The 22,589-nt window shown below is 44.8% G+C and overlaps 1 protein-coding gene across 13 annotated transcripts in view; it reads right to left on the reverse strand.

The window, feature by feature from the left end:
* Positions 1 to 22,589, reverse strand: part of LPIN1 (lipin 1) — a 69,403-nt gene that overhangs the window by 4,597 nt on the left and 42,217 nt on the right. For all 13 annotated transcript variants that reach the window (XM_032792322.1, XM_075063675.1, XM_075063672.1 and 10 more), the window contains 9 exons: positions 21,725 to 21,794; positions 18,087 to 18,179; positions 10,577 to 10,656; positions 8,005 to 8,149; positions 6,620 to 6,768; positions 5,468 to 5,554; positions 3,277 to 3,429; positions 1,914 to 2,028; positions 731 to 834 (listed from right to left, as the gene is read on the reverse strand). In XM_032792322.1, the coding sequence (XP_032648213.1) occupies positions 731 to 834; positions 1,914 to 2,028; positions 3,277 to 3,429; positions 5,468 to 5,554; positions 6,620 to 6,768; positions 8,005 to 8,149; positions 10,577 to 10,656; positions 18,087 to 18,179; positions 21,725 to 21,794 (996 nt within the window). The remainder of the gene's footprint in view (positions 1 to 730; positions 835 to 1,913; positions 2,029 to 3,276; positions 3,430 to 5,467; positions 5,555 to 6,619; positions 6,769 to 8,004; positions 8,150 to 10,576; positions 10,657 to 18,086; positions 18,180 to 21,724; positions 21,795 to 22,589) is intronic.

Here is a 22,589-nt window from a genome sequence, read left to right on the forward strand (position 1 = left end):
CACATTCTGGCTCATATATACTAAGATAATTAAAGGGACACACAAATTTAATTCTACATTTGTCTGATTTTTTTCTATCCACTATTGTTACCAGTTTACCCTTAGGGTCCTATAACTGAAAGAGAAAAATATAGTTATTTATATTTTTTCAGGGCCTGATTGTAGAACCCTGCTCATGTGAGTAGTTCTGTTGACTGTAATGGGATGTCTAGTGCATGCAAGTGCTTCCAAAATCAAGCTTTCAGTTTGTTTAAATGCTGGAAAATTCCCATTAACTGCAATTGGACAGGGATGTGTATAGCCACTTTTAGCAGTGCCTACTATATAGTTAGTTTCAGCTTTTGTTTGCCCAAATCTCTCACACAGAAGCCCTGAAACTTTAAAGAAAAAATTATTTAAAGATCACAAAAAATGGCAGAGGGACTTGAGAAACTACATTTAACTTATTTTTGAAACTGACTGCATTAGAATTGGACAGCATCCCTGCAAGTGAATAAAATAAACCTTTTTTTTAATTGCTGGCTCAGTGAGTATCTTTCTTGTTAGTTCAAATAATGGCAAGTGGAGACTTGGTATCAAAGTAATCAAATGTTATATCAATCTATATATTTCATTTGAAACAGAGGAAACCTTTGCTAAAACAGAGCCAAATAAATCCTTGGTGTAACTCTCATCGTCAACCGAGTAATGAATTTGGCCCATAGAGTATTCAGGACAAATTACTACTTACGATGAGATGTTGGTTTTTGCATGCTCTTGTATAAGTTCTCCTTTGGGATTAACTGTGAATATTCTGTTTAAAGAGACTCCCACTTGCTTGTAGGAATAAACATCCTGGTAAAGAAAGAAAAAACTTAACTTAAAAAAAAAAATAAACTGTACTTCTGCCTTTGCACAATACATTTTATTCTTTATAAAATGTATAGAATATAGATATAGCATATATAGCACAGACAAATATATAAAGAATACTGAAGTGCAAAGTATTGGCACTGAATATACGTATGTTATCCTGCATCTGAAGCTCTCATGGCATGTTACTAACATTAACTAAGCCTAACCAAATCCACAGGAACTAAGGGCTTGTCTACATGGTGCATTAGTGTGCACCAGAGAAGTGTAAATTCTTGTCATCACCAGCATGTCACACATTTAGTGGCCCACGTGGACTCTGCTGGCATGTACTAGAAGTTCCCTAGCGCATATTAACATAGTGTTGTTGGTAACATGTGTTCCGTTAACGTTCACTAGGGAACTTTTAGTGTATGGCAGCAAGATCCAGATGGGCCAGTTAGCATGCTACACACTAGAATTTACTCCCCACTGGTGCGCGCTCATGCACTGTGCAGACAAGCCCCAAGTTATCATACTATTAGAGGAGATTAAACAGACACAGGGGCACAATTTTCAAAAGTGGCTAAGTAACTTTGGAGTCTAAATCCCACTGACATTAACCTGCCAAATTTTACCTCCGTTTATACTACAGCAACTACATGTTGCTCACTGTGGTTGTGCTGTGTGAATGAGAGAGGAATTTGGAAACACATTTCTAACAACGCCGAAGAAAGGCACTGTTTTTAGTGTTTTCAAACAACTTCACAGATTTTAAATACAGTTAGGTGGTCAAATACCTGGGAATGCTGGGACTGCTAACTTAAACAAATACATGTTTTCACTGCTACCTTGCCCTCCATGTTTGTCTCTTTATTCACCTAATGAATATCATCCACATCCTAAACTGTGAAATCGATGAGGGAGAGACTGACTTTACATTATTTGTTTTGAGAGGGCCTAATAAAATGTGGCCTTAATTCCTATTTGAGGTCCTGAGGCATTACCACAAAAGAAACACTGAACAACAACAACAGCACTTTTGCACTTCATAGTGAAAAATAATCGCAGCTATTACTTACGGCTGGTCTGTTTCCAAAGGCAGCATAAAAGGGTTCTGTGTTCGGATGAAACAAATGTTTGATGTCTGTCAGACACTGAACTTTAAATTTTTCTGGCTTCTTTTCTATCACTTCTCTAAAATAAAAAGGAGGTATTTCATAAGTACATCCGCTGTTTAATTTTTATTTTATATAATACATTTAATCTAGTCAGATTCTAGCACTGAAAACCTCCATGCAACTTCATTTAGAAGCCAGGGCTCCTATTAAATGTAAATGTTTGCACAGATAAAGTTCAAAGTAAAAACAAGCCTCCTAAAGGGAGCTTTCATTAAAAACTGTGTGGTAAAGATGTAGCTACTAAACAAGGTTAATGAATTATAGACAGCAGTTTCTAAATAAAGATGTATGGTAAATGTAATGTAATGATATAAACTGCCTTACTGAAAACTGCAGAATGGGTCAATAGATTATAATGGCCTTCCCTCTGTATAGCTTCTCTATGCTCTCTCTGGGATTTAAATTTCACCATGTACCAGATCCAAAAGACTACCTTCAAGTAAGCTGTTTCTACTGGTGAGGTCATCCATCAATGACAATTAGAGGTAAGTAAAGATAAAGGCATCTTCTAATTCTCTTTAGTGCTTCATCACAGAATAATGAATAGAGGAGCCAGTTCATCTCTGGGCTGCAGCTCTTTCACAAATGCCTCTCTTGCCAAAAATGGGACCAAACCGGTGACAGAGTTGTCCCCGAGGGAATTCCCATGACATAGAGGGAATCCTGCACGGTGCACAGTTGGTGTAGCTGGCCCTGCACCATTCCCCATAGCAGACCCCAGCCCAGGAGCACATATAGGGAATGCTGCCAGGGAAACAGAGGCAAGGCTGGAGTGCTGTTGGCCTCTGGCTATTTGCAGCTGTATGGGCGGAGCCACAGGCAGGCAAGTACAAGCTAGGCCAACCTTCAGGTAGCTCTAACCTGTATCAGGAGTTAGAATCATAGAATATCAGAGTTGGAAGGGACCTCAGGAGGTCATCTAGTCCACATATCTAGTCATATAAAACACTGTCTGACAAACATTGCACAATGATTGCCATTAAAAAGCCAGCATTCATGAAGGTATTGCTAACAGGAAATATCCATGGTAACTGTAGTGAACAGGTGGCATCTGTTGGCAAATGCTGAATTTTTAATGGCTACCACTGTAAAATGAGACCTGTCTTAAGTAACCATCTAAGATACTAGCAAACTTTGGTTACCTACTAGAGGTTGGTCTTCAATGAAAGGCTGCACCAACTCCTATTAGAAACTCTGAGAATAATTTAAAGTGGTCACATAAAAGTGAATTTTGTATTGGGTACAAGCTACTACCTAATGATACCTGTGAAAGGCTGAGAACAAGCTGCTTGGACTTAACAACACAGGTCCTTGAGGTAGCACTGTTCCTCGTTCGTTGACCCAGTGCAAATATCCTCTGGTCATGTCTGCCATTCCTATAGCACGTGCCGAGCAATACAGAAATTTGTACCCATTTCTATTACACAAACAAACAAACCAGGAAGAAATTACTTTTATAATAAAGTGAACATTTCCACAATTGTGATATTTTATTTGCCTAGGACATAAGCCATCACTATTAGAAATTCAGATCTTTAACCTCTTTACCCCATAAGAACTCACAAATTATTACTAAGGAGTGAAAACATTACAAGCCAGACACCAAAAATCTCCACAGCTCCAATGAATTCACTGATTTATACCAGTAGAGAAGAATCTATATCAGAGATTTGTATGGCCCCCATGTAAAATCTGGCTGTGTGTATTTGCATCACATCCCTCATCATTTACTGAAATGAGTCTTCTTAAGAAGAGATATTATGCATCCAGCAACAATGTTGCATCAACCTTACTTTAAATGTAACCCACCTGTGGGGCTTTGTGATAGCAAAGGGCTGGTTTTGTATGCCTGAACTTCTTCAAACATGTGTAAGTTTGGAGCTCAAGACCTAACAGGAGATAATTTCTGGCTTGGTACTGAAATAGAGGTTTTATCAGAAGTCACAGGATATTCACAGACTACTATTTTCCAGATATCATCTTAACAGGTTCTAGTGATCGTAGGACCAGATTCTGATACCCTTAGTCTGGTTTAATAGCACATTACTGCACAAGCCCAGTAATAGGACTGTCCACGAAGTAAAGTAAGTGCTATTAAATATGAGTAAGGGGCATTAAATTTCACCCTTAGACATTTATATAGGGCCAGTCTATGATATCTAGATGCTCTATAATTAATTTAGTAATTTAACAGGAAAACCCAAATTTATGGCCATTAAAGTTCTAATAGCTGCCTCCAGTGGTAGACTTAACAATGCTAATCCCCAAAAGTTAAAAAAAAAAAATTCTCTTCAAAAACAATTATTTTCAAATACAAGTAAGAGTTTATTCATGGAACAAAACACCTTTTGCCATGTGAGCTTTCAGATTGTATTGATCTTGCTCTGTGTGGCTCAAAAGTTTCTCCCTCTCACCAAGATTGTCCAATGAAAGGTATTGCCTCACCTACACTCTCTCTCTAAGTGACCTTGTATAGTCATTTATACCTATTTAAAGAAAGAGTCAGGCCCAGTGTCTCTGTCATATTTTAGATTACATCATCCATAATTTAGAATACATCACCCATGGAAAACAAAAGTAACAAAGTTGAACACAACCCCTGCCCACGGAACAAATCAAATGGACAATTGTGCCTTGAATCTGAGGATATTCACACATTTAAGGGTAATCTGAACATGTATATAATAATAATGAAAAATGAAGAAACATAGCAATGAACATAACAAAAATGCCACCACTAGTAAATGGGGAACAATCAAGTCACCCTTGTTTTTGTAAAAAATAAGTTTAAGCCAACATGTGTGTGAATGTTAGTATATGATGAAATATCTCCTTCCATCCAAACCCACATCAAAGCATCCTTCTTGCTGTCCAGCACAAATTTAAGCTCCATGTGACATTCCTAAAACTGAATTCCTAATCTTTCCCTATCAAGTCCTTATCCCATTCCCTGTTTTCTTCATCACCATGGACAAAGCCCACTATCCTCTCAGTCCCTAAGGCTTGGTGTCATCTTTGATTCTCCCCTGATGCACAATTCCAGGCTGTCTAAATCTTGTCACTTCTTACAGGAGAACATCTCAGAGTTCCAGCCTTTTGTCTATGCAAGCTGCCAAGCTCTTCTCAAGGCCCTTATCTTGCATTTTGACTACCATAATCTTCTCTCTGACACTGATGCCATCAGCATTCCCTTCCCCATCAGCTCTTTGCATCCCTCTACAGGTTCTCCCTTCATCACTGCATCAAGCACAAGCTTCTTGTCCTCACTGTTAAGGTCCTTCATCATTTATCCTGATCCTACTTATCCTGTCCAATTTCCTGTTGTGAGTCATATACCCATTTCTTATATTCATCATTCTTGTAAATAGTTGCTAGGACACCTAGAGCTGTGAACAGGCATCTGGTTTTGCATTTAAATTCAGAGAAATTAACACAAAGATTTGCTGAATACTTACTGGCTCACTTTATGGTACAACTTTGCAATCCCTTGGTGCGTCCAATCCTTGCCAAGAGTGGGCAAAATATGGCCTAAAGTATCCGACCTGAATAAAGATGGGGAAAAACAGAGCAAATGCACTGTAAGAAATAACTTCCAAAGAAGAGGCAGAAGCCATTTTAAATTTTTTTTAAGGAAAGAGTGGTACTGATACATGCCCTCCTAAGCATTCATTTGGCTTGCAGAGTGGGCTGATAGTCTTTTGGCTAACACACTGGCCTGAGATTCAAGAGATCAGGAGTTTAGTCCAAGTTATGGCACAGATCTTCTGTTCGATCTTGGCTAATAACTTAATCCCTCTGGCCCAGACCATCAAAGGCATCTAGCGCCCACTGATTTCACTGGGAGTTAGGCACTTACATTCCCTTGACAATCTGTGCCTCTGGGCCTAAGTTCACCGTCTATAAAATGGAGGAAATAGCTTTACTGGTTCCAGTGGCATTCCCCACTGTAAGTGTAATTAATTTAATATCACTGTTTATGCTATGTAGCATACAGAGGCCCCAACCAAGACAGAGGGCTCCACTGTGAAAGGGATTTCATAGCCACAGTCAGACAGTCCCTGTCTTGACAAGCCCACAATCCAAAGAGAAAAGACGGAGTGTACCATGGCAGTGGGATGGGAAACAGGCACAAAGCGGTGAAGTGACATAGTCGATACCCAATCAGCTAAGTGGCAGATATAGACCCCAGATCCCCTGACTCCTATTCTGGTATCCTGTCCATTAAATCACACTGCCTTGTCCCACAGGATTAGCTCTGGAATGTATCATCTCTCTAAAACCAGAATGAACATCACTCCAGCGTGGGTGGAGACGCGACAATGAACTCATTAATGTGTAAGAGGTGCACAGATACTACTATGATAAGCACCACAGGAAAGCGTGTAATTGACAAACAGATCAACAGCATGGCACATACCAGCCTTTAACAATTCAGTCAGTGTAACAGCAGCCCCCTACATTTTTTGCTTCATTGGAAAAGCAGGTTAAACTTGAAAATTCAAAGTCTGAACACGATGGTCCCTTGCCCCAGTCCTACGTCAATAACGATTTTTTGAGCCTGGAGATATTACCTGGTAGGTAAAATCTTGCCCCGTTTGTTAGCTTACCTTGTAATAGTTCCATCAATGTCAGAAATAATAACCTTGTCATCCCAATTCCATAAGTAGATGGTGCCTTCACAGCGGCATGTGCCTTGATATTGTGTTGTAACACTAAAGATCACATCATTAGGGCCATTCTTGAGCTTTAGACTCTTCTGTGAAATGTTATTCGCAAGATTAAACTGTGCAGGTGAAATGGGCAGAATAGTATAAATGCAAATGGGAGGATGATAATTGCTTTAGGCACGTGTTAATCCCCTTCCTGTCATGGGACTATCTACTGAATAATGGAAGCAGAGTTTGGCTGCAAGGGCCATGTTGTGCCCTTGATTCATAAGCTGAATTAAAAGCAATAAGGAGTTATGCTTTGCAATCAGTGGCATGGTATGGCCTGAAGTGTTCATGGCAGCAAAAAACAGATTTGGCTTCAAGCCCCTGCAAAACTACTGCATCTCAAAAATAAGTTCCTCTGGCTTTGTACACCCCTGCTCTCAATTTGTTACACAATACGACCAATAAACCATATCTGTTTCTTAAGGCAAATTCTAGACCTCTTGCCAACTACAGAGAACATTCTCTCATTTAGCCACCTGCGAGTGGTGAGCTGCCTAATATTGTATTCAACAAGTGTGTTTACTTCTGAAAATTAATTAGCTGCGTGTGTGGATGTGAGAAAACGCATTTTCCTAAATAGCCAAATTCTCCAAATCAAATATTAATGCCCTGGGCTTGAACAGCAACAGCTTTGTTTATCAGCATTAGTCACAACACCTCTGTGCAGAGAAACTAAAATCAATATGGTCCTGGTCACACTAAATTCATAAACAGCTCTTTTAGAAGCTGCTATCTTGTGTGTATGTGCGCATGTGTGAGGGGGAGAGAGAGAAGAGAAATACACACACACACACACGTCTGTATGTATGCGCGCACACACACACACACAGCGCCTGGCCCCTTTAAGCCAGGTAAAAGAGCTGGAGCAGCATAAAGAAGCCTTAAACACCTTCTTTCCAGCTGGTGTAGGACTCTTCTTGTGCATGACAGCCATAAAGCTGTCCACTGAGGACTCCCTTAAAAACTTGGCATAGGGGGTATGCTGGGGACAGGAGTGGAGTCAGATGGACATATCAGGGAAAGGATCATAGCACACATCACTGTGGTGATTCCTGGCAGCACTGCAGGCCATCAAGCAGTTCAGGGAGGCTGCCCTAACTTAGATAGTCCTCCAGCACTGTCTAAATTATTCCCAGGGCCTCTCCAGTCCCAAAGGCAGCCCAGATAAGGCCTAGTAGTCAGCACAAATACTAAGAGCTCATTAACCCTGTGCTAGCCAGAATAACTGCATTGTGCTAGAAATGACATTTCAGAAGGAGTATGTAAAAATAACTTACAAGCTGGTCAGAAGTGAGTCGAAGGGTCTTTTTGTAACTGATTCCTGACAATAATGAGAGATGACTTGAATTTGTTTGTAATGACCCAATATTTGGTTTTGCAGCTCTCGGGTCTTCATCACTTGAAGAAGATTCATCCTTTAGTCTGAAAAATCACACACAGAGAAAATGATGCTATCATCTCTCAGTAAATGCATTTGGGTATCCATTAAAAATAAATTAGCACTGACTCACTGAATAAGTCAACTGATTCTCTGCTTCTAAGTACTGTCTCTTGGGAGGTTATTTACAACATGACTTTAGAAATATATCAATGAAGTGCTGAATTCTCATTCACGCATGTCTTCCATTATTCATATTTGGGTTCTTCAAGTCATTCACTTGTCTATATGTTAGTATTGTCACTTTAAGTTAACAGACAAATTACAGTCCATGTTGACTCATTAAAAACTCTAACAATGTATAAAATCTGCTAGCTAATGTGAACAACTACAAAGAAGTTTCATTCTGAGGAAATAAAAGAGGAAAGAAAAGAATTTATTTAATCTATGAAGAGTTCAGCAATTAGAGAATAAACCCAAAGCATGACTAACGCAACTTTCTAATGGAAAATAACCTGCACCACACGTTCTTTGTGAAAGCAACAATTTTTGTCAATGGAATTATATTTTTACTGACAACTTTGGCAGAATTGCCATACTCAAAATGTTAAAATGAAATGCCACCAGTTCTTTGTTCCTGTGCAGGATATTAGTTTAAGTATACATCATTATAAAACTATTTTTCCTACCACAATTGTTTTTAAAAATCTGTCAAGGAAAATTTTTCACAGAAGATAAGAATTTTAATGGTAAACAGAACTGTCATATTAGGTGGTAGCTTCAAAGATTCTTAACATACTGCCAATGTGATATTTAATATATCACTCTTAACATTCTTTTTCATCACAGCTGGGTTCTGCATGTTGTTCGGAAGTCCTGACCCTGGTGTCATAAATACTGCATGTTGTGATTCGCAGCATTTAAAACTATAGCCCACCTGACTCTGCGGTTGCTGTATCTGGCCTAAAAACTGCTTGCTACTCAATATTCTATTTACCACAGAATGGTTTTCAGCAACAAATCCTTCCTGATCAATTTCTGAAGTCACTTAAAACTCAAACATGAAACAGTAATTAAGAAGTGAAGTCTAATTGAAATTCCAATACTGTTTTAAGGCTGGGTCTTTAAACAAAGATGTAAGGGACAACAGAACCAAACATCACTGACGAAAAGTGTGTCCTCTCAGATCCACTTGTGGATCTTGCAGATTTGGGATAATGTATATTACTGAGGCAGCAGTTTATGTGCCACATATTTAACCTGCCAGTATCTGCTCTCCAAAACAAAAGGTGGTTCCCAGTGCTTAATTTGTAATGAAAGAGGTGCTGGGGCTCAAGCAATGTTTTTTACATTCATATTTGATGCTGGAAAGGTGCCAGGGCTGTGAACTGCCAAGCCTACAATCATAGAGGTGCTGGAGCTCTGCCCTGGCAAGCCCTAGCACAAATTAAGCACTAGTGGCTCCTCATTCCAGCTAGGTCTCCTGGATTGCAATCTCAGCCTCCAAAAAGCCTCAAGTTAATTTAGCATGTGTAAGCGATGGTCTGAATCTGGGTCTTACTACCCTCTCTCCAGCTCTGGCAGATCTGAGTGAGGACAGAACAGAAGTAGGCACTGCTGGTTTCACAGTAAGCCACTTGGTTACACCTCCGTTGGGATTTGGGCTGTTCAAAAGGGAGACCAGGCAGGAGACAGCTACTCTCTGCTACTTCATCCCCATGGGACTTCAGCAGGTAACTTAATGCTGGCCCTGCAGAATCCTCCTTAAGTGGAGATTCTGGGGCCAACAAGGGATACTACAAGAGCTGCTTAAATTAGGAGGATCTGCTGACTTTGAAACCCCTTCTTCTGCTTCTCCCTGGAAGAAGTAATAGAAAGCTGTGGAGTCTCCTGTCCTCTTCATCAGAGAGGTGATATAAGAATCCCTCTGAAAGAAACATCTTATGCTCCTGAGCCTCCTCAGGTATATAGAAGCAAACAGGGAGATGTCAGACTGTGCAAGTTTTCATAAATCAGGGGATATTACAAGGATCTGGAACATTTTGACTTCAGTGAGGTACAAAAAGCTTCTGAACTTCCTACATCTGGCTACATTGAAAACCGAAGGGCTAACATATAAGGGGGGAGAGAGAGAGAGAATGTCATGGAGATGCCAAAACAAGAAAGTCCAGTGCTACAGACTTAGTAAGCTTTGAAAAGGCTCATTAAAGTACTGCAGCACCACAACCTTGCCCTGGATAGAATCCTCCCACACTTCATCTCCTTAGGCTTTATGGAGGTGAAGTGGATTTTACCATGGGTGAATTTCACCAATATTAAGGGATCAAATATAAAGATAGGATAGCATAACAGGTTACAAATCTCAGCGAGATTTCATTACTTTCCCTGCTCTGCCATTCAAAGACTTGAAGTATCCTGCTTTCATTTTTAAATGGTCCAGTTACATTGGCTACAGCTCTCTTTTTGCGCACCTGTCTGCAATGCTCATTTGTGATGACTCCTCTTCTGTAGTAAGCACATTCCCACTCAAATCTTGCATTGGCTTGGTTTCCTAAAACACAGATACGAGAAGTTGTGAATTCCACAGCAGACAGAGAGGGGAAATATTTAAAGGAAATAATCTTGTTGGCCCAATCCTGCTTGCTTCACTCAAGCAGGCATTCCTATTGCTTTCATCAAGACTATAAATGTGAGAAAGGCAAGCAGGACTTTGTTCTGTGCATGTATATGATAAAAAAAATCAAGGGTTTACTGTAGGAAAATTTTTGCACAGAACACAAGAATACTCTCAAGTATAAACCACAGTAGAAACTGAAATTTGTTTTTCGTTGGCAGATACAGAGAGAGAGCTGATTTCAAATGACAAGAATTGGTGGGAATTGTGGGACCAATCTTGTAGACACTCACTGCACAGAAACTCCATTAGCCATTAATAAAACCTACTAACCAAACCTACTTTGGGCAGACTTAGCTCTGACAATTTTATCTCAAATAATGAAAGTTACACAAGGCTATCATGAAACAAATGGACAGCACTAACTAAAGCTTCTTTTACCTAATTGTAGCTGTCACAGCTCACTTTACAAGAGAACACCTCCAAGAAGACAGTAATTCTTAGAATTCAATAAGTTGCGGAAAAATATGGCAAGAAAAATGAATCATACGAAGCCCATAACTAAAGTTCACAAGAATGACTATTTTATGTAAACTTAGAAAACTCAAGTATCAGATATGTCAACTTTTTAAAAATTGAATGAAGATAGACATATTTAATCTCTAAAACTGCTAATAAAAATCTAACGGGCAAGAGAACAGTGGTTATTATAGCACTTACACAGAGCTTCAATATTCATAAACAGCTCTGAAGATGTAATTAAAGCACCCAATAACATGGTTACTCACCTTTGTAACTGTTGTTCTTCGAGATGTGTTGCTCATATCCATTCCAGTAGGTGTACGCGCCGCGCGTGCACGTTCGTCAGACAGTCACCGCCCTAGAGTGGCGCCGCCATGGCGGTGATATACCCCTGCCGGCCCGCCCGCTCCTCATTTCCTTCTTACCGCCGTGTCGGTCGTTGGAACTGTGGAGCGCGGCATAGCTGACCTCCACGTCCCTAGCTTCTCTTGTTCATCGTTACAGTTCTTATATTTTAGTTCTTATATTTAACAGTGTTAGTTAGTTATAGTTTACTTAGTATAATATAGTTGTAGTTATAGTTATAGTTCTTGTATATATAGTTAGTTAGTTAGCGGGTTCGGGGCTCTAGCCCTCTCCCGCGCCCGCGCCGGGCTGATGCCTGGTTCGCCGGATTCAAAGCGTGCTCGCTTGTAGAAAGCCGATGCCACCAGTGATCCCCCACGACACTGCTTAAAGTGCCTGGGGAAACACACGTCTCGGAGAAGTGCCGCATCTGCAAAGCTTCGCCTTGGACTAAGAAGGAGCGAGACCAGCGCCTCCGGACGCTCCTTATGGAAGCGGCACTTCACCCCCGCGCCCTCGGCACCGAGCGCGGCTCCGGCACCGGATCCCTCCGGCACCGCGAAAAGCGCAGCGGCACCACCCTTCTCCGGCACCGGCTCCTGGGAAGAGGCCCTCTCATCCTCTACCCGGCTAAGCAGCCCCGGAAGGAGCACCCGATGCCGACGCCGGCCGCGCTGGCCGTGCCAGGGGCTTCGTTGACTCCGGGCCCGGCGGGTCCGTCGAGTCCGATCCCTCTTAGCTCCCCGCCAAGATCTGGGGTAGAGCTCATAGTCCCGTCCACGCCCGAGACATTCTCGTCGGCAAGGGACCTTATTGCCTTGACGGAGCCTGGGCTGCCCAACCCCCGGCACCGCCGGTGCGGGTTTGTACTTTCCAAGGGCAAACCGACCCCCGATGCGAGCACCGTCCCCGGATTCTCCGGTCCGGCACCGATCACGCTCCCGGCACCGATCCCGGTCACGGCACCGATCCCGATCCCGAGGGAGGTCTGGTTCGAGGCGCCGCTCGCAGTCCCGGCACCGCTCTCCCCGGCGGCACCGGTCGTACTCGCGCGCCGATCATCTTCACGTCGGTCCCGATACTCCCGCACCGCTCCGGCTCCAGCCACCGCTACCGGCACCGCGACTCGAGGAGCCAATCACGGCACCGAAGGTCCAGATCCCGGTCGACCTCCGGCACCGCGCTGGTGGCAGGTCCCGGTCCAGATCCCGGCACCGGTACAGCTCACGGCACCGCTCCCCGGCACCGAGGAGGCCGTCGCCATCAAGGGCGCTGGACTCGCACTACTCGCGTTTCGCCCCCCCGTGGCCCTCTCGACAGGGTTCAGTCTCTTCACGGGCGGACAGCGTCTACCTGGACGTTGACAGGCCCGCCGCCCTCTTTCCTGAGGGTCACCAGGAACATGGTCCGCAGCAGTGGGGCTTCTGGACACCCTGGGCATATCATCAGCAAGCCCAGGGCCTCAGCAATTTCCACCACGTCCGTCTGGCTCAGAGCGTAGGGCTCCAGAGGCTACTGTTTCACGCCCCCCACCATCCCCTGCAGAGGAACAGTCGTCCCACCCGCCCGAGACTGAACCCCCGCAGGTGCCAGAGACAGCCGTCCATCTGAGCCGCCACCTGACCCACTTCTGCCAGGTCTCTCCTCGTCATCCTCGCCGGATGAAGCGGTGGCGGGACGACGACAACCACCGTCCCCCCCGCAAGACCTCAGGGCACACCAGGATCTCCTCAGGCGCGCTTGCACAAAACATGAGCATCCAAGCTGAGGAGGTCTCCGAGGTTGCAGACCCGGTCGTCACGATACTCTCGGCAGATGCGCCCACTCGTGTCGCCCTGCCCTTCATAAAGACCATACAAGCCAATGCCACCACCATCTGGCAGTCACCGGCTTCCGTTCCCCCCGCTGCTCGGGGTGTGGAGCGCAAATATATGGTCCGTTCGAAGGGATATGAGTATCTGTATGTCCATCCAGCCCCATGTCCCTCGTCGTTCAATCTGTGAACGAGAGGGAACGCATGGGCAAGAAGCTCCGCCCCAAAGTCTAGGAGGCGCGAGCGTATGGACCTGCTCGGCCGTAAGGTCTATTCCGCAGGAGCGTTGCAGCTGCGGGTTTCCAACCAACAAGCCTGCTCAGCCGCTACGCATATAACACCTGGGAGGCGGCTGATAAATTTAGGGAGCTCTCCCACAAGACGCTCAGACAAGAGTTCACCGCCCCTACTGGACGAAGGCAGAAGGTCGCGCGCACTTCGCTGCAGGCGTCTTTGGACGCAGCAGACTCAGCCGCCAGGAACTCTCGCCTCCGGAGTCACTATGCGCCGCATCTCCTGGCTACAGGTCTCTGGTCTTCCTCCGGAACTCCAGAACACAATACAGGACCTTCCGTTTGAGGGCCAGGGCCTGTTTTCTGACAAGACAGACCCTCGCCTGCAAAGTCTTCAAGGACAATAGGGTCATTATGCGTGCCCTAGGGATGCACACTCCAGTAACACAGCGTCGACCGTTCAGGCCGCAACAACAGCGCAGGCCCTTCCCGCAACCCAGGCAAAGGCAGGACTTTGCCAGGAGACCGCAACAGAAGTGGCAGGCGCAGACGAAATCTGGCAACATGGGGGCCAAACTCAAGGTCCCTCCAAGCCGTCCTCCGGTCGAAGCCGTCCTTTTGAAGGTGCGCCCGGGGGCGCTGTACCAGTTTCTTTCCGTGGATCCATCTCCTCCCTTTTCCAACCGTCTCTCCTTCTTCCTCCCGGCGTGGGTACCAGCTTACTACAGATCGTTGGGTCCTCCGCACGCTGCGGCTTGGGTACCACCTGCAGTTTGCTTCGTGCCCGCCCCTCCCCCCCCTTCCTCGTCCCTCTTCAGGGACCCCTCTCACGAGCAAATCCTCCTCCAAGAGGTTGCAACGCTCCTCGACAAGGGGCCGTAGAGGAGGTGCCGGAGGACGAGACGGGCAAGGGTTCTACTCCGTTACTTTCTGATCCCCAAAGCCAAGGGAGGTCTCCGACCCATCCTCGACCTCCGCGGACTCAACAGATACCTACTCAAGTTGAAGTTCCGCATGGTTTCCTTGGGGACCATTATCCTTCCTGGATCCCGGAGACTGGTACGCCGCCCTCGACATGCAGGACGCCTATTTTCATATATCCATCTTTCCGCCCCATCGAAGGTTCCTTCGCTTCATTGTCGCGGCCGGCACTATCAATTCACGGTCCTTCCGTTCGGACTCTCCACGCCCCGAGAGTGTTCACCAAATGCATGGCCGTAGTCGTCGCCTTTCTTCGTCGCAGTCGGGTACACGTGTTCCCCTACCTCGACGACTGGCTTATCCGGGACCTTCACAGGATCGAGTCCGGGAGCACGTCCAAGTGGTCAGCCGCCTTTTCTCCAGTCTCGGGCTGTTGCTCAATGCGGAGAAGTCCACTCTATCCCCTACTCAGAGGATAGAGTTTATCGGAGCCGTTCTAGACTCTAATATAGCCAGGGCGGTCCTTCCTCGGCACGGTTCCAGACGCTGTCAGCCATCATCCGCAGGCTACAGTCAGCACCTCTGACCTCCCTGCGCACTTGCCTGACGCTGTTGGGGCACATGCAGCCTGCACTTTTTTCGTCACAGCGCACGCCCGACTCCGCCTCCGGCCCCTGCAATCCTGGCTCATCCCTCAGCTCCGTTCGGCAGGCACCCGTTGGACACGGTGGTCACGATTCCCAAGTCGTCCCTCCTCTCTCTCCAATGGTGGCTAGATCAGTCCGTCGTATGTGCGGGGCTTCCATTTCATCAGCCCCAGCCCTCGCTGTCCCTGACGACGGACGCGTCAGACTTGGGATGGGGGGCTCACCTGGGACCCTCCGACCCAGGTCGCTGGTCTCCTCCCGAGCTCGCCCTCCATATCAACATCCGGGAGTTGAGAGCGGTCCACCTGGCTTGTCTCGCGTTCCATCGTCAGATCCAGGGCCGCTGTGTTTCAGTCTTTATCGACAACACGACGGCGGTTTACTACGTGAACAAGCAAGGCGGAACGAAAATCTCCTCTTCTTTGTCGGGAAGCAATGATACTGTGGGAATTTTGCATAGCCCACTCGGTTCACCTGATCGCTTCCTACTTGCCCGGGGCTCGAAATACCCTGGCGGACCGTCTCAGCCGGTCCTTCAGCTCCCACGAATGGTCCCTTCGTCCCGGACGTCGCCCTTGCTCTTTTCCGACGGTGGGGCATCCCACAATGGACCTCTTTGCAACGCGCAGGAACAGGAAGTGCCCGATGTTTCTGCTCTTTCCAGGGCCGCGAGCCGGGCTCGGATAGCAGACGCCTTTCTAATTCCCTGGACAACGCACCTCTTCTATGCGTTCCCCCCGTTTCCCGTTAAGTCCACAGGTCCTTCTGAAGGCGCGCAGGGACAGGGCCCGCTTGATTCTGATCGCTCCGGCATGGGCCCGTCAGCATTGGTACTCTCTGTATTGCTGGACCTGTCGGTAGTCGACCCGGTTCCCCTGCCTCTTTCACCTGGACCTGATCACACAGGACCACGGCCGCCCTTTGTCACCCGGACCTCCAGTCGCTGCACCTCTCAGCGTGGCTCCTGAGTGGCTAACCGCGTCCGAGTTACATTGCTCTTCCCCAGTGAGGCAGGTACTTCTGGAAGTAGAAAAACCATCTACAAGGGCGACATACATAGCCAAATGGAACGTTTTACGTGCTGGTGCGCGGGAAGCGCTTCCATCCCACCGATGTTTCCATCCCAGTTAGTTTTAGATTACCTTTGGTCGCTCAGGAACAAGGCCTGGCGCTGTCCTCTCTCCGCGTTCACTTAGCGGCCATCTCCACTTTCCACCCAGGGAGTGACGGCCGCTCGGTCTTCTCGCACCCAATGGTGTCTAGATTCCTCAAGGGGCTGGAGCGCTTTACCCCAGGTCCGCCACCCAGCCCCCTCCTGGGATCTCAACCTGGTTGTCCCGTCTCATGTCTCCCCCGTTTGAGCCGCTGGCTACGTGTTCCCTCCTCTACTTGTCCTGGAAGACGGCATTCCTGGTGGCAATCACTTCGCTCGGCGCGTATCAGAGCTGCGCGCCTCGTCGTGTGGATCCCCGTATACGGTGTTCCATCGGGACAAGGTGCAACTGAGGCCGCACCCCGCATTTCTTCCCAAGGTCGTCTCGGCCTTTCATGTCAACCAGGACATATTCCTACCTGTCTTTTTCCCGAAACCGCACTTGTCTCGCAAGGAGCAACAGTTACACTCCTTAGACGTGCGCAGAGCGCTCGCCTTTTATATAGAGCGAACAAACCATTCCGTAAAGTCCACCCAGCTCTTTGTCGCCGTCGCTGAGTGAGTTAGAGGGTTACCAGTCTCCTCTCAGAGGATTTCCTCATGGGTGACTTCCTGTATACGGACCTGTTACGACCTGGCCCATCTCCCTCCGGGCAGAGTAACGGCGCACTCTACCAGAGCCAGGCTTCATCGACGGCGTTCCTCGCACGAGTACCCAGTACCCCATCCAGGAGATCTTGCACGGCAGGAACTGTCCTCCTGTGCACCCTTTTGCTACCGATTATGCCCTGGTCCGCGTCAGGATGATGTGCCTTCAGCTCTGCTGTGTAGCACTGTGACTTCTCACTCCGACCCACCGCTAGGTAATGGCTTTGATCACTACTGGAAGTGGATATGAGAATAGGCTGAAGAGAAAACACGGTTACTCACCTTTGTAATGTTGTTCTTCAAGATGTTGTTGTCATATCATTCCACACCGCCCTCCTGTCCCCACTAATTCGGAGCGGCGGGCGGCAGGGTATATATCACCCGCCATGGCGGCGCCACTCTAGGGGGTGACCTGCGGCCGCTGGAGTTGCTAGAGTGTAAAAGTTCTTTGGAACCTGCCGGCCCGCTGGAGTTGCTAGGGTAAAAGTTCTCCAACGAACGTGCACGCGCGGCGCGTACACCTACTGGAATGGATATGAGCAAGCACTCGAAGAAGAACCAGAGATTATTGTAAAATGGGCTGGCAGGAGGGTTAACAAAAAGTGAAGAACCACATTTCCTTCATTTTCTTCATCCAAATTTAGTATTTGTTATAATTTTCCAACCAGCTCTAGTAAAAAATATCATTATTCTTCAAATGTGGAAACAAAACTGTAGAAAGAGTGAGCGACTTGCCCAATGACACATATTAAGTTAGTCACACAACCAGGATAAGAACTTGGCAGTTCTTGGTTCCCATGTCCCTGACTAATCTATTAGATTATGCTGCCAAAGGTAGATGTAGTGAATACAAATGTGGAAGTGAAACAGATAAATATTTAGCTAAGGGCCTTATCCACTGAAGTCAATAGGAGTCTTTCCATTGACTTATAGGCTTTGGATCAGGCCCTAAATGCCTTCCTTGTGTGTGTCCTAAATCAAACTGGGTATTGTACTGTCAGTAGAAGCACCACCTCTGGCAGATGTAAGATACATGAAATTCAAACCTCAGCCAAAAACTAACTCCATCTGCTTTTTAAACTTACCTCTTTGATAGTGCTATTCCTCCCTCGCCATGAAAACCACCATCTTCCGCCTTTCTTGGGCATCTTATCCCTCATAATAGATTCCACAGTGGCCTGTGATAAATGGATGGTAACATAAATAATGGAACAAAAGAAAGGGACAACCTGACACATGCAAACAATGGAAAATGATTAACACAACTTCAACCAAGGATAAACAGAAGAAAAGGAAACATACTGTCTGTGGGCCATAAATTTTATAAAAGCAAAACCTAATGGCATCCAGAACTGCACTGAAGTAACTGAAGCATGAATACTTGAGGAATTTTTAAAGGAAAAAGAAAAGGAGATCAAACCAAAAAAAGGAAAAGAAAGCATAAAATGGCATTAGTATAATGTCTAGCATGGGTAAATAATAGTCTGGTTTGAGGTTGTTTAGTGAAAATTGTAATTTACAAAAAATATAAAAAAACCAGGTGACCAGCTTTTTGGAAGAGGTTTCAGGTACAAAGGCTACAAACTAAAGGGCAAGATGGTGGGTTACGCTCTCTAAAAGAAAACTAACATTTGTATTGATCATTAATTTGTGGGGAGAAATGGTGTTACTATTTTTTATATGAATTTAGTGATGACATGTGCTGGATTGACAAGGACTAGACCCTGAAGTTCTTTATCCAGAGATACAGGGTGGTGGGCAACAGCGCATACTCCCTTTCAATAACTCAACACCCAACGTGTCTGATCCACGACTTGGAGTGATCATTTCCAAGGATGAAAGGATTTAGTTTTCACACCCATGAGCCCTTGGCCTCTGAACTAAAACTACAAGGGTGTTAGCGGTGTTTTGCAACCTGCTTATAGGACTACAGCTACAGTGTCCATCTCTCTCTCTAACTAGATTAGGTTTTTTCAAGGCTCCCCTTTACTGTTGCATCTAAAATGCAGAAGAACATAAGAACGGTCATACTGGGCCAGACCAAAGTTCCATCTAGCCCAGCATCCTGTCTTCCGACAGTGGCCAATACTAGGTGCCCCAAAGGGAATGAACAGACCAGGTAATCATCAAGTGATCCATCCCCCTGTTGCTCATTCCCAGCTTCTGGCAAACGGAGGGTAGGGACACCATTCCTGCCCATCCTGGCTAATAGCCATTGATGGACCTATCCTCCATGAATTTATCTAGTTCTTTTTTGAACTCTGTTATAGTCTTGGCCTTCACAACATCCTCTGGCAAGGAGTTCCACAGGTTGACTATGTATTATATGAAAAAAAAACTTCCTTCTGTTTGTTTTAAACCTGCTGCCTATTAATTTCATTTGATGACCCCTAGTTCTTGTGTTATGAGAAGAAAATAAGACTTCCTTATTTACTTTCTCCATACCAGTCATGATTTTATAGACCTCAATCATATCCCCCTTAGTTGTCTCTTTTCCAAACTGAAATGTCCCAGTCTTCTTAATCGCTCCTCATATGGAAGCCATTCCATATCCCTAATAATTTTTGTTGCCCTTTTCTGAACCTTTTCCAATTCTAATATATTTTTTTTGAGATAGGGCAACCACATCTACATGTAGTATTCAAGATGTGGTCACTCAGAGAAAGATAGTGAGATAAATGGCAGAAAAGTAAAACTGAGCAAATAAGTTTTGGGGCTTCTTTTAAAGAAATGCAAAAAAAACAGAGGAACAGCTTGAATCAAAATCTGAATTGTTGAGAGTAATGGCTCCAATTCAGCAAGATACTTACACATGCGCCTAACTTGGAGCACGTGTCTGGTTCCATTGACTTCAACAGCACTACTCAGAAGCTTAAAGTTAAGCATGTGCTTAAGTACCTTGCTGAATGGGGGCCAATATCAACGATTCCTTTCCAAAAGCTCCAAGTTCACATTCACTTCATACAATCTCTTCTGACAAAATATAAAATCCTTTAACATTTCAATGACTTAGTTCTGTTGTTGGAACAAGTCAAAGCTCTATCAATATGCATGAAAATAAGTAAGAAGATCAGTTGGAAGATCAGGAATAGAAAGCACGGTGGTGATATTTTCAGAGTTATTGTTCACTCAAGTAAATCTTTCCAACCTAATGTATTGCTCACTACCTGTTGCCTCATTTGATTAGCCTGGTTCATTCTAGAAAGTTTCCAACATTTGGAATGTAAATACTGGTTTTAACAAAACAAACGTAGTGAGTTTAGTGCTCATGAATTATAATTTTATTGATAACCCAGGAGAATAAGGGTGAAATTAACTTCATCCTGAATCTTCTAATGTATCTCCAAAGACATAGATCTTAGCAAAACATTTTCAGTGAAAAAACACACTTCTGGTTTTAAGTATCAGAGGGGTAGCCATGTTAGTCTGGATCTGTAGAAGCAGCAGAGAATCCTGTGGCACCTTATAGACTAACAGATGTTTTGGAGCATGAGCTTTCATGGGTGAATACCTACTTCGTCAGATGCATCTGAGGAAGTGGGTATTCACCTACGAAAGCTCATGCTCCAAAACATCTGTTAGTCTATAAGGTGCCACAGGATTCTCTGCTACTTCTGGTTTTGTGTTTCATTACAAACTCATACAGTTTACATGGAGTGTGGGCATATGTACGGTATTACGTTAAAACCAGGCATATTTGCAGATTCAGGCGATTCTCACAGAAAGGCAAGAGTAACGTAGCAGTACCCAGTAAGTGTCAGTTTGAGGCTTTGCATGAGTTTATATTCCAAACTCAAAGTGACATTAAGGGGATTTGAACTCACATGGGTCAAAACCAAAGACATCATTTGTGTGCAAAGCAAAATTTCAAACCTAAGTAAAGATCTTTTTCCCAACAGTGTCCTCTCAATGAACCCTAAACTGTGGCAAGCACTGTTAAAAGTTACAAATCTCCCTGCTTGAATGGCATGCTACTTTTCTGATACTTTAAAGCAAGGGCTACTACTTCCGCAATAGCTGTCCATTAACTGCGAACTTCTAGTCACTATTTCTACTGAAACTGTACACTCTCTGAAGACATAATAGAAGCTACAGGCACCAAATATTCAATTACAGCACACTGTTATCTGTCAATATAACCTATGGTTACAAGCCAGTGAATATTAATCAAAGGAGAAAGGGGAGGATAAATCATCAAGAAGGGTCATCCTCTTTTGGACTTGATAATCCTCAGATATTTTCTGAATTTTTATAAACTAGCAAATAAATACAGTGTAGACCAAATGTAGGGCTTATCTACACAGGGAAGTTAGAGCGTAGCAAAGCAGAGTGTGAATTTATAGCTCACTAGCCAGTCCGCACTAACTCCCTGTGTGGACACGCTTACTGCACATTAGAAGTGCCTTTGTAAACTTTAGCTTAATACACTAATTCCCCATGGGACTTAGTGCGAAGTAGCTAGGGTGCTGTACATTCACAGCCTAGTTTACTGCGCACTAACTTCCCATGTAGATAAGCCCTTAGTCCCGCCCACTTAATTTTGGGTTTAATTTGGCCCTATGTTGTCAGCACAAGCTATGTGACTGGTTTTGTGTGAATGATTCCTACTGACGTGCAGACTCTCTAAAATACAGTCACTTTCTCTGCCTTCCTGAATTTCAGTTCATGAAATGAAAAATGCCACAGGTCATGCTTTCCCAACTGACTTCATGTTCAATCTCACCTTTGGCAAAGGTTTCTGGAATGCTTGCATTGCCAGTAGAAGTGGAGCAGCTGTTGTCCAGTTGTAATACCTGAGAAATCAAAATAGTTTTGTGTTGTTACATTTTGTAATACCATCGATCCCAATGCACAGCCTAACAGTAATTGCACTGTCAGTTAAAGCAGTGGAGTTTATTTAAACTAAAGAATAAAGCCATGAAGTTCAGATTTGGATCTGCAAATCCATGTCCTACTTAGACTACTTTGGTTGTGTCTATTTATTAATGCAAAGTTCCAGTAAAACGTTAACAGACATTTTACTTATTCAGGATGAGGTTAATATTCAAAGAACCTGGTTAAAGACTCTGGCTTGCTAGCTCGGGAACCCTTTTCCTCTGAATTGCTATAAAGGGTGACCAAATTCCCAAATACTTATCCTCGTCTTGGCACTTCCCTTGTGTAGGTACCTGGTGTAAAAGCTTTTCCAGTACAAGGACAGTCCATATTTACTATACCACAATTCCACAGAAGGAGAAGTCACATAGGAGATCATAAAAGAAAAGCTAAGCCCCAAATAGAAATTGTATTTCTCATCCATTCCTCATATCTGTACCATAGCTCAGGGACCTACATTTTCTATGAGCCACCTATATTGCTATTTGCCCCTTCAAGGCGCTGTACAAATGTTCAGGTTTGGGTTCTGTGTGGTGCTGACTTTCTTCTGTGGTGTGCTGAGGGCCTGCAACTCCCTTGGCAGTTAGGAAGCTAAATCCTCAGCGATGCCACCCAACTTCCCATGAGAGTAAGGACCGTACAGGACCACACTCGAGGTCTCCAGAACCTTACCTAATCAGACCTTCCCGAATTAGTCCTCTCCTCACTACACC

This window comes from Chelonoidis abingdonii, chromosome 3 (genome assembly GCF_003597395.2).
Source record: "Chelonoidis abingdonii isolate Lonesome George chromosome 3, CheloAbing_2.0, whole genome shotgun sequence".
Lineage (NCBI taxonomy): Eukaryota > Metazoa > Chordata > Testudines > Testudinidae > Chelonoidis > Chelonoidis abingdonii.